The sequence below is a fragment of the Aphis gossypii genome, chromosome 1 (assembly GCF_020184175.1).
Source record: "Aphis gossypii isolate Hap1 chromosome 1, ASM2018417v2, whole genome shotgun sequence".
Classification (NCBI taxonomy): Eukaryota; Metazoa; Arthropoda; class Insecta; order Hemiptera; family Aphididae; genus Aphis; species Aphis gossypii.
This window is the reverse complement of record NC_065530.1, coordinates 29,679,731-29,696,190: the sequence shown is the minus strand read 5'-3', so window position 1 is coordinate 29,696,190 and position 16,460 is coordinate 29,679,731. Positions and strand designations below refer to the sequence as shown.

Genomic DNA, 16,460 nt, shown 5'->3' with positions numbered 1-16,460 from the left:
GTCATAATATTTGATTGGCGGGAGGGGAAAGTCACCCAAGGCGGCAACCTATGGAAAGCGTTTTTGAGAAGAGAGTAGGTACCTACACCAGTTCCTTTTAACTTTTAAGACGTCTGGGTGGGTTGCCTATAATTTTTTTGGACGATTATTGAGTGATTATAAGATTTGAGTGAGTACTTACATGCATTGTTTTAGTATTTGACGTTTTGGCTGAGTCCTCGATCTAAACTTAAAATTTAATACATATATTATAATTCCTAAAATAAAAATCTTTTTGCAGTCACGAGTTATAACCAGTAACCAGTTGTACGAGAACGAGAGAATTTGACCATGGAGCTATAGATGGGTCACCTTCCGTATTGTTTCATTTAAGTGGATTCCCAAAAGTATATTTGAGTAAAGTTTTGCTATTGAGAAAATTGGTTGTGATTCAAATAAAATTGTTCTTAGAAGTTATTGTAAGATGACCTCATTACACAATAAGCGAATAGTTCGTACGCGGTCGCGATTTTAAATCACCTCGAATTTTATTCGCTAGAACATGAAGCTTACACACTATACAATTTTACGCGGTTAAAAATCGCGCCGAACCATAATATTGTTATTCGCGGGAAACGCACGCGAACATTTCCCCAGTGTAGACTCATTCAAAACATGTTTAATTTTAGCCGTTTTGGGCGAATGTTCGCCCAAAATTAAGCATACGCGAACAGTCGTGAACGATGGCGAATTTCATCCTATTGCTTTATATAGTGTGAATGGTCTAATTTAACGTAAGCTATTTAATTTTAAGCTAAAGGTTTCGTTGATTGAATGGATTTTAAGTTCACATATCAGATAAAAGGGACAAAAGGGTTTCGTTTGATGCATAGCAGATGTCAAGACAATAGATGGCAGATACTGTAAAGCTTGAATAATTCTCTAATTTGAGTGTTTGACTGTCGACAGAACACTAGGTAACAATTCCATAAAAACAAAATGGTATAACTTTAAATACCTTTTTTTTTTGTTTTGTTTTTGGGTTAAATCGACGATTTTAAATACCTATAACTAAATATAACCACTCGAAATTAATATTCCTTAACAATAAAAATATACTTTAAAAAATATATTTTTAAATAAATATTTAATATTTATATTATAAACAAAAATATATTTTCAATAACTCGTTTATAATTTTTGAAATAATGAGTATATCTGAGTTAAAGAATGACCCAGTGTAATAAAATAAATTAATAATCTAATTAAATATTTATAAAACTACTTTTTTTTATTTTTGTATTCAGAGTTTAGAATAAAAGTGCAAAGCTAATCATATTAAATAGTAGAATTTTTTCGTTGGAAAATAGAAAAATCAAAATTCTTGAAGAAAAAAAAATTTGGAAATTTATTTGGAGCTTGTTCCATAATTTAGACGAATATAAATTATTTACAAATATTTTAAGAAAAGTATAGTAGGCAATATTTTAATTCAATGAAATGTATAATTTAATTTAATTTGTTTAATCATACATTAGGTTTTAATAATCATATTTTGAATCTCTATATTAAATATCCAATATATTTTATTAATTATTACCATTTATTTAAACAATTTAAATGGTTTAATATTCATATTACACTTTTTTTTTCATTTACAACAATCTATTGATATTTTTATATTAGGTAGTTACAAAGTAAAACACATTTATGTAAGTGGGAAAAGTAAAAATTCTATAGTCGGAAGAATGAAAAGTGGCCGCTGATGAAAACTCTCCCGGTGGTCGATTTCTGTAATGGTTTCTCAAAATAATGAAAAAAGGGAGTATTTTGAATTATTATATGTAATGTATTTACATAGATACTTAGATAAAAATATAATCAATATCATTTAATACAAAATTCATTCCAATGTATGTACAAGTCCTATAAAATACAAATTATGATAAAATATTTACACAATAATAATATAAAAATATGAAATATGTAAATAATCTTAACAATTTATACTAAAATACTAAATATTTATAATTTATGTCTTCGTCATCTTCTTTATCATCCCAATAGCTGCTATCGTCTTGTAGTGTAATAATTATTGGTTCCAATGTGACATCCCTCAAAATTTCTTTTTCAGTATCGTCATTTTGAATTTTTTCGGCTTGTGAAACATACTTCTTGCAATCCTTTTGCGTGACTGCATCTATTATAGCCGCATGCGCCAACTTCTCGAAATCTGTCATTTTAAAAGTGTTATTGTTTTTGGCTAGGTACCTCCGCTTTAACCTCTGCCCAAACAATTCAATAGGATTGTACTTACAATGGTATGGAGGTAACCTTATGATTTCATGACCCATTTGTATTGCAATTTCATTCATCTCGTACCGTTTATATGATGGAATAAGTTATTTTACTCACTCACGCAATTCGGACAACCGTTCTTGTGGAGAAAATATAACATTTTTGTTTTTCAACCACTCTTCAACAACGGCTTTTCGACTATTGCTTATAGGAAAATTATCCATAAGCATCGAGTGGTAAGATGCATTGTCCATGTCGATGACTGAGGGCTCTTCAAGGTGATTCAACATTGAAATAAACCAATTTTTAAATATCTCAGCATCTATGGCCGTACAGTAGTCGCTATCTAAATTTCTAATATTAGCTTGAAAAATTAACTTCGAATCTTTAACAAAACCATACCTCGCAGATCCAGCATGGTAAATAATTAGCCATCCTCCTTTGCCCGTAGGAACTTTTAATCTAGCAGTCTCTTCAGTATTTTGCAACATACGTGATGAGCTATGATTTGGGTTTCATCTAAATAAATGACAGGACGAAAATCTTTTTGTTCGTAAAGTGTACATATTTTTCTTAACAATTTACACCGTATTGCAACAATGTCGGTTCTTTCCATGAGAAATTTTCTACCATTGTAATATTTCTTGAAGGAAAATTTCAAATTTTTTAAAAGTGAACACATTGAATAAACAGATCTTTCCCAAACACACTTTTTCTTCAATTCGTTGAAAATTATTAAAGCTATTGGGTACTCACCTCTATCATAGAATTCATGGACTGTTCTACGTACTACATCAGCATTAAAATCATCCAATTTCGGTTTCGCAGGTTTATATGTCTTACGCGGAGACTTGAACGAAGGGCCTTGTTGTTATTCCGGATTTTCATTGTTCAAATATCTTTACCTTCTTTGCATATACGTCTCACAGTTTGCTCAGATAAGCCACAAGCTTCAGCAGTAACTCTGAAAAATTGTGTAAACATTGATGGAAGAATTTCATTTTGTTTTGATAGTTTTTTATAAATTTATAAACACAAAAAATAATTTTTAACACTGAACACGTGGAATAATCGTTGCCGAATGACGAAGATCAGTACAAGGATGCAAATGTTATATGTTTACAATAGACCAGGGGTCTCCAAATTACAGCCTGCGGGCCGTATTCGACCTGTGGTCTCAATAGAATGATAAATATACAAGTAGATATCTAAAGTTTAAATATTTAAAATTATACTATGTGTTAATAAACTTTTGTCCAGCTAAGCGCATTTTATATTGTTCGTGGCCCTTGATTAAAAAAAAATTGGAGACACCTGTAATAAACATTTTTCATATAGTTCTGTGGCCATATACAATATATTATTATAATAGGGTATGTAGTATGCAGGGAAAGGACCCCACCATAAAATAAAACTATAATCACCCAGGGCAAACAGAAGAAAAAGGTCTATAAAAGCGAAACCACCCGAAAGGCTGGTTGACGGTGAACCGCCCTAATGTAGGTACACCGATAACGTTTCGCGTAACTCAATTTCAGAGCCCCTGTTTATCAAAAAAAAAAAAACGTTGCTATCATATTTGCCAGCGGTCACATTTACTTTTACACAAACAAGCAAATTGTATTCAAATTGCATACACAAAGCGCCGTTTAAGAAAACATTTATTGTATAAATAAAATATTTTATACGTTAAAAATGCCAATTCTATACTATATTATGATTCAAATTTTGTTTAATTTGTTATTTAATATTCGGTTTAACAGTGTTCAAAACTTAGACATTTTGTATCTTAAAAAACTGTGCAAACACCACTTTAAAATGTTTTCTTATTGCAGTATTGCACACTAAATTTGTGTACAAAATACAAATGTACCATGTTAACTGCAAGCTTCAATCTATCATTGTTCAGGCTCTACGTTTATCAGTCAGTGAGTTAGTCAGGTAATATTATTATAGTCATTACTCATTAAGCTTGGCGTTGACCGTAAGACTATCTTATGATTATGTGAGCAGTATATCATCAAGTAGGCAATCCATCTGTGGTGGATTGCAGATCCTGCAAAATGTATAATATGTAAGTTTATAATTTCTAACCCTTAAGTTTCAAAGTTATATCAATTTTTTTTTACTACGGTGAATAAGATACATTAATGTGCCATCTTATGGTTTTTATATAGTTTGTATAACAACCTAATTAATTTTATTATAATTTTTTTTATATATATCAATATAATTGGTATAATAAACTGACTTTTTCTTATTTTTTTTTTCTTACACTAACTTTATATGTCCTATAACTGTTTAATTAAATTACTCACTTTTTGTACTTTTCTCTTTTAATGGCTTATCTTCACACCAAGTGCTTGCATTAAATTCTCATGTAGAAATCATGAAAATTGGTCCAGTAGTACTTCAGATATAACTGTCATAAGAAATCGCTTTACATTTTAATAATATATAAAGATAAAGATAAGGATGAACCAATAAAATTTTAATTGAATCATTAAATATTTCTTCATTGCTATGTTTATAATCTTAAAATAACATTTGGCATATATTTATTAAATTATGAATCAGAATATAAAAAAAAACAATAAATTAAATGTATTGGGAACTTAGCCAGTATCAATATCAACAACCAAAAGTATGTCTTCAACTTTAAAACTTCTTAAAAAATACTTTAATACATATTTTTTTTAAGATACTGAACTGGACACAGTCATAGTGGCACAATTATCGGGAGTGTTGGGTGTGCAATTCACTGGGGCCCCTAGATTAAGTCTCATATACGACATTCCTACAATAATCTGTATTATACATATGTTATATTATATTTGTTTCAGTATAATAAATAATCATGTCTTAACTGTTTTGAATACAGTGAATAATTCGAATTACGAGTACCTATGTGAGAAACCAGTGTACCTACCGTATAAATATAACAGTGTACAGTAAGCAGTATTAATGACTTTGTTGCCGTAAAAACAAGAAGAATTATTTTTATGTTTGATTATCTAAACAAAAAATAAATTTAACTTATAATTATCAATTATGACATGTGAGAAAACAGTATTTTCTAATTATAATAAGGTATGACTGTTTTTCTTTTTTTTAGCAGGTAAAAGCCCCGGTCAGGATATTTTCACATAGGCCTCTTATTATAAAGTTGCGCCACTGACTGGACAAGAAAGATATCCTTTGAGAATGTGCTTAGAAATATATATCTTCATCTTTATATACATATATAATATAATTATTGAGTGTATTCAGTTATTAATCGTTGAACTTTTAAACAACTTGACAGATTGAAGTAAAAGTTATTCCAGTAGATTCATTGAGTCTTGGAATATGTTTATCTAGAATATATTTTAGCTCATAAATTATAAGTATAATTATCAATTTGTTATAATAAAGATTGGCTATATAATATGTAGTGTTAAAATTATGTACTTATCTTAAGGAGAATTTAATATGTCTCAGAGGGGGCTAAGCCCTTCCCCCCAAACATAATTGACTGACTTAAATGAAAAGGGGAAATATTTAATTGGCCAATGCTGAAACTCATGTTGTTAGAACATGTGAAGCAATTTAAATCAAAATTTAGCACATTTATCATTAATTTCATTGCTCAGAATGCAAGGTGATATTATATTACGTTTGTCTACATTCCACTATGAATTTAATCCCATTGAATTAACTTGCCAATGGTAAAGCAGTATGTTTAACAGAACAATACAACATCCAAACTGTCTGATGTTAGATGAGTCAAAAACAAACACCACAAGTCCACAACAATGATCAAATTTCATTCAACGTATTATTGAGGAAGAGAAAAATGCTTTGGTATTCAACTTTTGGAAGTTAAAATTTAAATTTCCCTGTATACTTAAAAATAAAAGGAAAATAAAGGCTAAAGGCTAAATGAGAATTATTGCACAAGGTATCTTTTTCAAAATATTTTCTCTTTTTGGACTATTATAGTTTTATTAGCATGTATTTATTTTCAATAATCGTTGATAAAAAAATGTTAGCTGTACTAAATAATTTAATTCAAGGCTCTTCATATTAAGTTAGTATTAATGAAAAAAAAATATTTATATTTTTCATTAAAATTGTTATGAGTGTTTATTACTGTTTAAAGTAGAATTAAAACAAATTTCAAAAAAATAAAAATTCTTAGCTGATAACATAAAACTCATAATTTTACTTTCACCTTAACCTTACCATTATATTACATATTATACCATTAACAAAAAACAACTACCAAAATTATTTTAATTTAACTAACAAACAATTATTTTTATAATTAAACAGCCAAAAGAGCAAACCATAGATCTGCAATCTACCACAGTGGAGATCTTAGAAGTTAGAGGTATCTGAATAAATAAATATATAATTTATATACAATAGGTAATACAATAATTAAAAACCAATAGATATCATACATAACAATATTTACTAAATTATTCTAACCTTTTGATAACTTAATAACTTATGAGTAAAACTTAAAAATATATTATTGAACATTTATTTTTTTTCTTTGGCCCCTACACAAGTCTCAATGGGCCCAGTATTCTTGTTATTTTTGAGAAATAAATAATAATAATATTTTTTAATATAATTATTTAACACATAAGAATATAATATAATATGTATATTGTATACATGAAAAATATAGGATAAATGAATAATTTATAATTATAGTATTAATTAAGGTTCAGTTTCAGTAGTTAATTACATTTTATAAGAAGAATGACAAGAATAATTGAAAAACTAATGTAATAAAAAAGATACATAATATATCACTGAAAGAATATCAGTGAAAAAACATATTAATATGGAGTATTTACTTTTTACTATTCAAAAAGAGTTAGTATATCTTAGATACCTACATTAGAGTATAAAAGCATGAGTAATTAAGAAACAATGAATTTACCCAAGTTAAACAATGATTCATGCATTAAAAATATTCAAGATACAATACTTCAATAACTCATTTAAATGAAAAATATTTATGAAAATTACTGATTAAAATGTAGACAAAATTAAGTGGTAAAATATGCCATTTACTATAATAAAAAAATAATTTAATTATATTCTAAACTATGTATACAAGAAAACAAATTAAATAAAATTTAAAAATAGTTCTTTGATTAAACTTTAAAGTTAATAAATAAATCACAGCGTACATATCGATTTAATTGAAACAATGTTAATTTTTCTACATTTTTATCTAATAATCAAAAATATAGTTTTAATATAGTAACACTAGAAATTGTACAAAACACCAAGTAAAATTATTTTCCTTTTATAAACATAAGAATAAATTTTATGAATAAAAATTACAAACAAAGTGGAAATATATAAGTATACGTGTATAACAACCAGAAAATATCAAATTACAATATATAACAATCAAACCCTAAATTCTTAATGATTCTTTTATTAACACGTTGGCCGCCAGCAGTCATCTGTATTCTGTAATTCTTAAATTTTATACATTTGTGATCGCTGGCGCCCATAGAAGTTTATCATTACTACCATGCCACATGACCGCCAGCGACCATAATTATGAATTTGGTTTTATATTATTAACTTTTCTATGGCGCTACAATAATGGACTAAAATAAGGACCGTGGTGTAGCGGTCATCACTATATATCATTACATATTCATTTCATAATCATTACATATTTTTTTCCGTTTTTTTTTTTCAAATATTTGATACATACAAATTTGGAAGACATTAAAAATTTTGCTTGGCGACTGACGTATAATAAATACCAATTAAATGACCGCCAGCAGCCATGTGGCGGTCAACGTATTAATATAGTTTTACAAAATTGAATGTTTTCATAAATTTACATGTTATATTTATACAAAATCAGTCATCACTTAGCAATAATTTCAATTTTTTTTTAATCATAATATACTATTAGTGGTCACCTTAGCAACACAATTAGTGATACTGTACCAAAAGACAAAACTCATTGTACCAACTTGTGAGGAAGGCCATCTAACTAACCAAGATAATGGTAAAAACCAATCAGTTGGGAGTTCTCTTAATACAGTTTTATGATAATTGTAATATACAAATAGAAGATTTAAAATTACCTGAAACAAAATAATAATAATATATTGATAATTATATAAATAATAAATATAAACATAATATAATATTATTTTGACAAAAATAAATCAAATACTTGATACATGAACTATAATATGTATTTAAGTATGAAATGTATTAACATATTAAACTCATTTATCTACAAAAATAATTATATTACATTTTGTTGATAAGGTATATTATTAATTCTATAAAATTCTGTACCGAGTAATAATATAATATGCTAAAATTATAAATTTAATCAATTTTTTTTGGGGGGGGGGGGTGGAACCTAAAAACTATAAATTATAATTTATAAAAAATATAGGTGAATGACAATTTAAGATTTTTGTTAGTTTTGAAAATAAATTTTATTTTACAAAGGAAATAAAAAACTCAAATAAAAATAATTGCACTATTATGAAAAAAAAATATCTGTTGAAATTCATTTGTCTTTTTTTACTTAAGATTTCCTGTCTTTTTTACAACTAGCAAATGTATTATTATTTATAAATTTTTTTAATTTAAAATTATTTATGCAAATTAAAATAATATCTTAGTAGTATGTATATATAATTATTAACTAGCTATTTTTTTTATAAGTAACAATAACTAAAATAATATTTTTAGATAGAATAATTTTAATTTTAGAAAAATAAAGTGATATACTTACGGAGAAAGCATATAAAGACATTTTACAGATGAATTTGATCTTTAAATTTTTAGATGAATTTTCTCTTACTGAAAAATAAATATTTATAATATTAAATAACTTTTAAAATATAATAATACCTATAATAAAGATATTAGGACATACTGTGGGTTTTCAAATCTTCATTCAACTTGTTGATTCTTCGTTGTAATTTTGTGTGTTTAGCAAATTCTTTAACAATTGAAATGTTAGATTGTTCATGTTTTAAAACCGATATTTCATCCATTAATTTTTTATGTTCTTTATTTATATTCATAAACCATAGTATAAACTATACAAAATAAAATAGTATAAAATCAACAATGTAACATAAATATAATATATCTTTGATTGTTAAATAAATGCAACTCAATTGAATAATTCTAATAATAACTCTTAATTTACCTTTGGTATAAATTTGATTGAAAACATATTATAAAAACTAACAATAATTGACCAAACTAACAAACTCATAACGTTTTTATATTAAATACAATAAACAAATACCTAGTTTTGGATTCAAAAATTCTTACTTAATATACTATACAGTGAATATATTATTTAATTGATTTGAAGTTGTAAGTTTAAATTAAACAAAAATTATTTAGAACATTAAAGTAATATTTTGTTAGTAAAATGTTGAAACTTGAAATGAATAAAATAAATAATATTCATAAAATATGGAGTAAATGAGTAATGATTACTACTATTCATAATAAAGTGATAAGATAATAAGCTGTGATAATACATTTGATAACAATATTTATCACGAGTATTTTCACCGCTTGATGGCGTTTAACAACTGTTAATACCGAAACGTAAAACGAATGAACAAAATACATCTTTTCAATTTGTGAAAAATTAGACCGACTTAATATTTCCAGAAATATTGTTTTTTTTTCCTCAATATTTTTTTGGGAATAAGAACCAATAAGAGGTAACCTTAGCAATGCCATAACTAGCATCTGGTCTATCTGAACGCTAAAGTTTATTTTTTCTAATTTCTAGAATAAATTTCTTCTTTATCATTGTGTGGGCTCTTTTTCGATCGTAATTTATAAGAAATCGCGTTCTAAATTTCCTTAAATATTGATTGATTAAAAGTCTATAATATCCTGTAATGACTAATGGCTGTATAAAACTATGAGCATCAATGAAATCTTAAAAACAAAATGTATGACAAGATTTTGTGTTATCATTTTATTAGGTACTTTTTAGCTTATGTTGTATTGTTGTTATATGTTAAAAGCGTTTTTTCAAATAGAATTGGGGTGACATAAATGTTGCAATAAGTGGACATGTATTTAATTTTATGAATAACTTTACTACGAAACATCAATCCACCAATACTCTGCAACGGTACCTACCAGGCTTATACTATCACAATTTGTTTGTTTGATTTAAATTTTAAATAAATTCAGTATCCATAGATATTCGTATGCGAATAAATTAAACATAAATACATGTATTGTGATTATAAAACATTTACGTTGTACACATGACAAAATAAACGTTTATTTTGTCATGGTTGTACAGTTCTGAATTACTATGACGCGGTTTCCGACGGTTTTTGTTCTCGATTGGCGTTGAAAAAATGCTGTCGGCCGATCGCGGCATAAACCTGACTTCGCGTGCAACGGCAGTCGGCACAGACGGGTCGAACACAAATAAGGCAGACAGGTCTCAAGCATGAGTGTGTATATATATTTAATAGTAATGAAAAAACGCACGGGGCGTGGGTACAATCACTTATATGTGGTGAGTTTAACAGATCTAAAAACAAAAAAGAACGACCAATCAAAAGATGGCGGTTGTGGCAAAAAACACTAGTCGTGCGGAAACGCGGTGATGTCCGATTGACGGTTAGTGTAAGTCGAAAGAGAAGGCGATCGTATCGGCGGTCGGTACTCGTTCTCGTACCGCCTATTCTAGCCCTGGGCTTTGGTCGGGGAGTCGATCGTGTCGCGTCGTAGTCGCCCGTGGTGATGGTTGATGAGCCCCAGACTGATCGCTAAAGTACAGGCAGTCGTTGCGTACCGTGTCAAAAAAATGAAAAACTGCTTCGTCTTAACCAGTAGGTAAGTCTCATAGACCACTTAGTTTTGTTAATTATATTATTATAGTTTCCTTATAAGTATTTTTAACTAAAATCCAAAAATCTAAATAGTATGTTTTTGTTTTCAATGTAAAAGTCATGCATTTATTAAAATTTAAATCATTGATATGATATAGATATGTATAACAAAATAATACTCTTCTCGTGGTTGACTTGAATCTTAACGAATGAGTGCTCTAATGGTTTATAATAAAACGATGATGATATTTATTAAGGTAGAGAAAATTCATTGCTACGATACGAATAAAACGTTTAGCAACTGTATTGTAAACAATAAATACAATACATTATTATCTATAATACACAAAACAAACAAATCATTTTTTTAAATGTGTCTTGCTTTGTCTGTAACGGAGTCGAGAACGTGTAATGACAAATTTGGCGACGAAAGTGACTTAGACTTCAACGGATGCAGTGGCCGTAGAGTCGTCGTCGATGACGCCGAGATCAACTAACTAAGGCAGGTAATCGCGTCAAATTCGAAAACAGTTGCAGACGGGTCGGCGTCAGCGTCATCGTCATCGATGACAGTGGTTTCCGTTTTGGGGCAGACGTTCGACCCGGACGAAATCGTGACCATTTCCCGGCAGATCCGTCGCGCGCTGGAATGTCCCATATGCCTGACGCTCATGTCGGTCATATCGCGCTACTGCCCCAACGGGCTACGGACACGCGGTGTGCGAATCGTGCATGCTGACGCTGCTGAACATGAACAGCGCCCAAGAAAATCCCTTGATGTCAAGGCTACAGTCATCAAACTTATCGAGTTGTCAAAACTGGTGAAGGTCAAGTGTTCCAACAGGCAGCGCGGTTGTACCGACCTGATTATCGTCCGGTACGTCAGCGATCGCGAGTCCGAATCCTCGCACTTGCCGACCGTCCGGTTAGCTAAGTGAGTCGTTCGTGACCGTAATTGTGCGAGGTTTAGAACGACGAGGTGCTCTGTGGTGTATTGCGTATGTTCGAGCACGGACGAGACGTATCTTATCGCAGAGCCGTGTCGGAAGGGGAAGCTCCGCGAAAAAGTTGCTTCCCCACCTCTGCCATCCATCACTGGATTGCTGGCCGTTAGCTACCTGTCGCGGGCCAAAAGGTCTGTGTCTTTTCCAGGCGGTCGAGCTTGACGCATCGTCGCGTCCGCTCGCCGCCTTGCGCTGTGGTCGCACTAAACCGCGTGTGCGGACTGCGGACAACGCGTTTACTTGTTAAGTCGTTGTTCCGCCTTTGATCCTTTTCGGCCCTACACCTTGTGTGGCTGTCCCCGACACCGGACATTTTGTTTTGGCTTTCGTTTGTCTGTCTTCTGCGAGCTGGCGAACCGGACATACACTTGGTCTCGCTCGCCGTCTATGTACCTGAAGCATGGTCCAACCAACCCGGCGTGCACTAGATAGTCATATCGCCACTTGTCGGCATCTCAGTGAAGACACATACGCGTCCAGGGCCGGCCGAACTATTCTAACGTCCACAGCTGTGAACTCGCGGTGTGTATCGGCGGTGCCATATTGGAGCCAGGTCGTAATCGTTATTTCTTGTGTTAATATTTAAATATAGAAATATTATCTATTGTCTATTTATTATTTTTTTTTTTTTTTTATTTATTTTTTTTATCTATTTATCTATTTATCTATTTATCTTACTGGGGCGCCTCTGATTGTACTATTGTATGTATATGTTATTATTGTAAAATATTATACTTCCTTTATTATTATTATTATTATTGTAATATCTTGGGTACCCTTCTCTATCCCAGCACCCCGCGAGTCGTTGCCGCCAACCGCAGTATTCGTAGGAGCGGCTTCGGCGCAAACAGCTTACGTACGCAGTACAGAAACTGGCAAGGCTGGGCAAGTTAATTATTTTTTTTAACTTAGTTAAGTTAAGTTAATATGCATCAATAAGAGAAAGTTAAAAGTTAAAAGTTAATACAATTTTTGGTTAACTCAGTTAAGTTAAAAGTTTATACATATATTTTTTTAACTTTTTAATAAGTTAAAAGTTAAAAAAAAAGTTATTTTTTTATATGTTAGCGTTAGGTTAGGTTTATTTATAATTTAATTATTTATAAAATAACGTAACTTAGATTTTATTAAAATAACTCGTTATTTATTGTATACTTATTGTATACGTTATTGTATACTATTATTTCGTACCCCGGTTCGTATCCGCAGTGCCGCGGTGGTGTTCGTTCGCTGTAAATAGCCGTTGTTCGGTAAAGACGTAAAAGTGTGCACTTATGGAACGGTAAGCCGACTGGTTGCGTAACCCCCCGTGCGTGCGTCCATAAATTGCCTCGTCCCGAGTTATCTACAACGACGATAGTGCGCGAGAACTCCCGCTATCTGAGTTAATCAGTGTCCAGGTCGGCGGCGAAGGCGACAATGATACCGGCTGCGTGTATGTAATCATATTATCAGCACTATATATTAAATAGCTATTCCGATTGATAGCATTATTATTATTTTGTATTATTGCCGTTACGGCGTTGAATTTTATATATTTATTACGTGTGTGGGCGCCAAATATTATTATTGTTATATTTATATATTATTATTGTAATAGTAAGGCGGTGCTACTGGGCCCGTCATTACATACTTTATTATCGGTTTTTTTATTTACACTATTATACTATTATTCGCTATGGTGGATATAAAGAGTTTCCTGCCCCCCCTGATTTTTGTGTTGCGGTGCTTTTGTACGTATACGTGTAAAGGTGGGTAAGTTACTGCCAATTGAGATATATTTTTTTTACGATTGTTTCAAAAACAATTTTATTGAGTGTAGACGGATCGGTCGATGTCCCTCTGGGTCGACGGCGAGGGTTTGGCCTACAGAAGTAAAAGCTTTGTGCGTCGTTCGTGACCGTAGCTGCGCGGGGTTTAGAACGACTAAGTGCTTAGTGGTGTATTGCATAGGTATCCAATACAAATCCGGGCCACTTCAGTCCTTTCCATCTGTGGGGTGTGAGAGTTATAGCTAAGTGTGTCGTTGGAGACCGTAAATGCGCGAGGTTTAGAACGACGCGGTGCTCTGTGGTGTATGCGTAGTGCGTACGTACGCAGTATAGAAACCGGGCATCCTCCAGTCTACTGCCAGATATGTTGTATAGTGGGAGTAAAGGCTTAGTGCGTCGTTCGTGACCGTAATTGCGCGAGGTTTAGAACGACGAGGTGCTGTGTGGTGTATTGCGTACGTACGCAGTACAGAAACCGGGCACCCTCCAGCCTAATGCCAACTATGTTGTATAGTGACAGTATAGCTTAGTGAATCGTTCGAAACCGTAATTGCACGAGGATTAGAACGACGAGGTGCTCTGTTTTGCATTGCGTAGGTACACAGTACAGAAACCGGGCACCATTCAGCCTACTGCCAGCTATGTTGTATAGTGGGAGTAATGGCTTAGTGCGTCGTTCTTGACCATAGCTGCGCGGGGTTTAGAACGACGAAGTGCTTAGTGGTGTACTGCATAGGGGTGCAAATACAAATCCGGATCCCTTCAAACCTTTAAAGTCTGTGGGGTGTGAGAGTTATAGCTAAGTGAGTCGTTCGAGACCGTAATTGCGCGGGGTTTAGAACGACGAAGTGCTTAGTGGTGTACTGCATAGGTGTGCAAATACAAATCCGGACCCCTTCAAACCTTTACCGTCCGTGGGGTGTGAGAGTTATAGCTAAGTGAGTCGTTCGAGACCGTAATTGCGCGAGGTTTAGAACGACTTGGTGCTCTGTGGTGTATTGCGTACGTACGCAGTACAGAAACCGGTCACCCTCCAGCCTACTGCCAGCTATGTTGTATAGTGACAGTATAGCTTAGTGAATCGTTCGAAACCGTAATTGCACGAGGATTAGAATGACGAGGTGTTCTGTTTTGCATTGCGTAGGTACACAGTACAGAAACCGGGCACCATCCAGCCTACTGCCAGCTATGTTGCATAGTGGGAGTAATGGCTTAGTGCGTCGTTCTTGACCATAGCTGCGCGGGGTTTAGAACGACGAAGTGCTTAGTGGTGTACTGCATAGGTGTGCAAATACAAATCCGGGCCCCTTCAAACCTTTAAAGTCTGTGGGGTGTGAGAGTTATAGCTAAGTGAGTCGTTCGAGACCGTAATTGCGCGAGGTATAGAACGACTTGGTGCTCTGTGGTGTATTGCGTAACTACGCAGTACAGAAACCGGGCACCCTCCAGCCTACTGCCAGCTATGTTGTATAGTGACAGTATAGCTTAGTGAATCGTTCGAAACCGTAATTGCACGAGGATTAGAACGACGAAGTGCTCTGTTTTGCATTGCGTAGGTACACAGTACAGAAACCGGGCACCATCCAGAATACTGCCAGCTATGTTGTATAGTGGGAGTAATGGCTTAGTGCGTCGTTCTTGACCATAGCTGCGCGGGGTTTAGAACGACGAAGTGCTTAGTGGTGTACTGCATAGGTGTGCAAATACAAATCCGGGTCCCTTCAAATCTTTAAAGTCTGTGGGTGGTGAGAGTTATAGCTAAGTGAGTCGTTCGAGACCGTAATTGCGCGAGGTTTAGAACGACTTGGTGCTCTGTGGTGTATTGCGTACGTACGCAGTACAGAAACCGGGCACCCTCCAGCCTACTGCCAGCTATGTTGTATAGTGACAGTATAGCTTAGTGAATCGTTCGAAACCGTAATTGCACGAGGATTAGAACGACGAGGTGCTCTGTTTTGCATTGCGTAGGTACACAGTACAGAAACCGGGCACCATCCAGCCTACTGCCAGCTATGTTGTATAGTGGGAGTAATGGCTTAGTGCGTCGTTCTTGACCATAGCTGCGCGGGGTTTAGAACGACGAAGTGCTTAGTGGTGTACTGCATAGGTGTGCAAATACAAATCCGGGTCCATTCAAATCTTTAAAGTCTGTGGGGTGTGAGAGTTATAGCTAAGTGAGTCGTTCGAGACCGTAATTGCGCGAGGTTTAGAACGACTTGGTGCTCTGTGTGTATTGCGTACGTACGCAGTACAGACCGGGCACCCTCCAGCCTACTGCCAGCTATGTTGTATAGTGACAGTATAGCTTAGTGAATCGTTCGAAACCGTAATTGCACGAGGATTAGAACGACGAAGTGCTCTGTTTTGCATTGCGTAGGTACACAGTACAGAAACCGGGCACCATCCAGCCTACTGCCAGCTATGTTGTATAGTGGGAGTAATGGCTTAGTGCGTCGTTCTTGACCATAGCTGCGCGGGGTTTAGAACGACGAAGTGCTTAGTGGTGTACTGCATAGGTGTGCAAATACAAATCC

General features: G+C 33.1%; 1 protein-coding gene, 1 long non-coding RNA gene and 1 pseudogene across 3 annotated transcripts; 2 read left to right on the top strand and 1 right to left on the bottom strand.

Moving 5' to 3' along the window:
- Window positions 1–6,716: 6,716 nt before the first annotated feature.
- LOC126549047 (guided entry of tail-anchored proteins factor 1-like) lies at window positions 6,717–9,759 on the bottom strand. The gene is made up of 4 exons (XM_050197411.1): window positions 9,482–9,759; window positions 9,203–9,368; window positions 9,059–9,126; window positions 6,717–8,390 (listed from the first exon to the last, which is right to left on the bottom strand). The coding sequence occupies exons 1-4, from the start codon at window positions 9,548–9,550 to the stop codon at window positions 8,199–8,201; spliced, it is 495 nt and encodes a 164-aa protein (XP_050053368.1). The 5' UTR covers window positions 9,551–9,759; the 3' UTR covers window positions 6,717–8,198.
- A 756-nt stretch (window positions 9,760–10,515) lies between these two features.
- Window positions 10,516–11,720, top strand: LOC126548882 (uncharacterized). Of its 2 annotated transcripts, none has more exons than XR_007603024.1 (3): window positions 10,516–10,769; window positions 10,848–11,154; window positions 11,309–11,720. It is a non-coding gene; the product is annotated as an uncharacterized LOC126548882 (long non-coding RNA). The 2 variants fall into 2 exon arrangements; XR_007603023.1 differs by having other exon boundaries at window positions 10,518–10,769; window positions 11,549–11,720.
- Window positions 11,721–11,986: 266 nt separating this feature from the next.
- The window catches only part of LOC114127252 (uncharacterized), a 36,361-nt pseudogene continuing 31,887 nt past the window's right edge, over window positions 11,987–16,460 (top strand).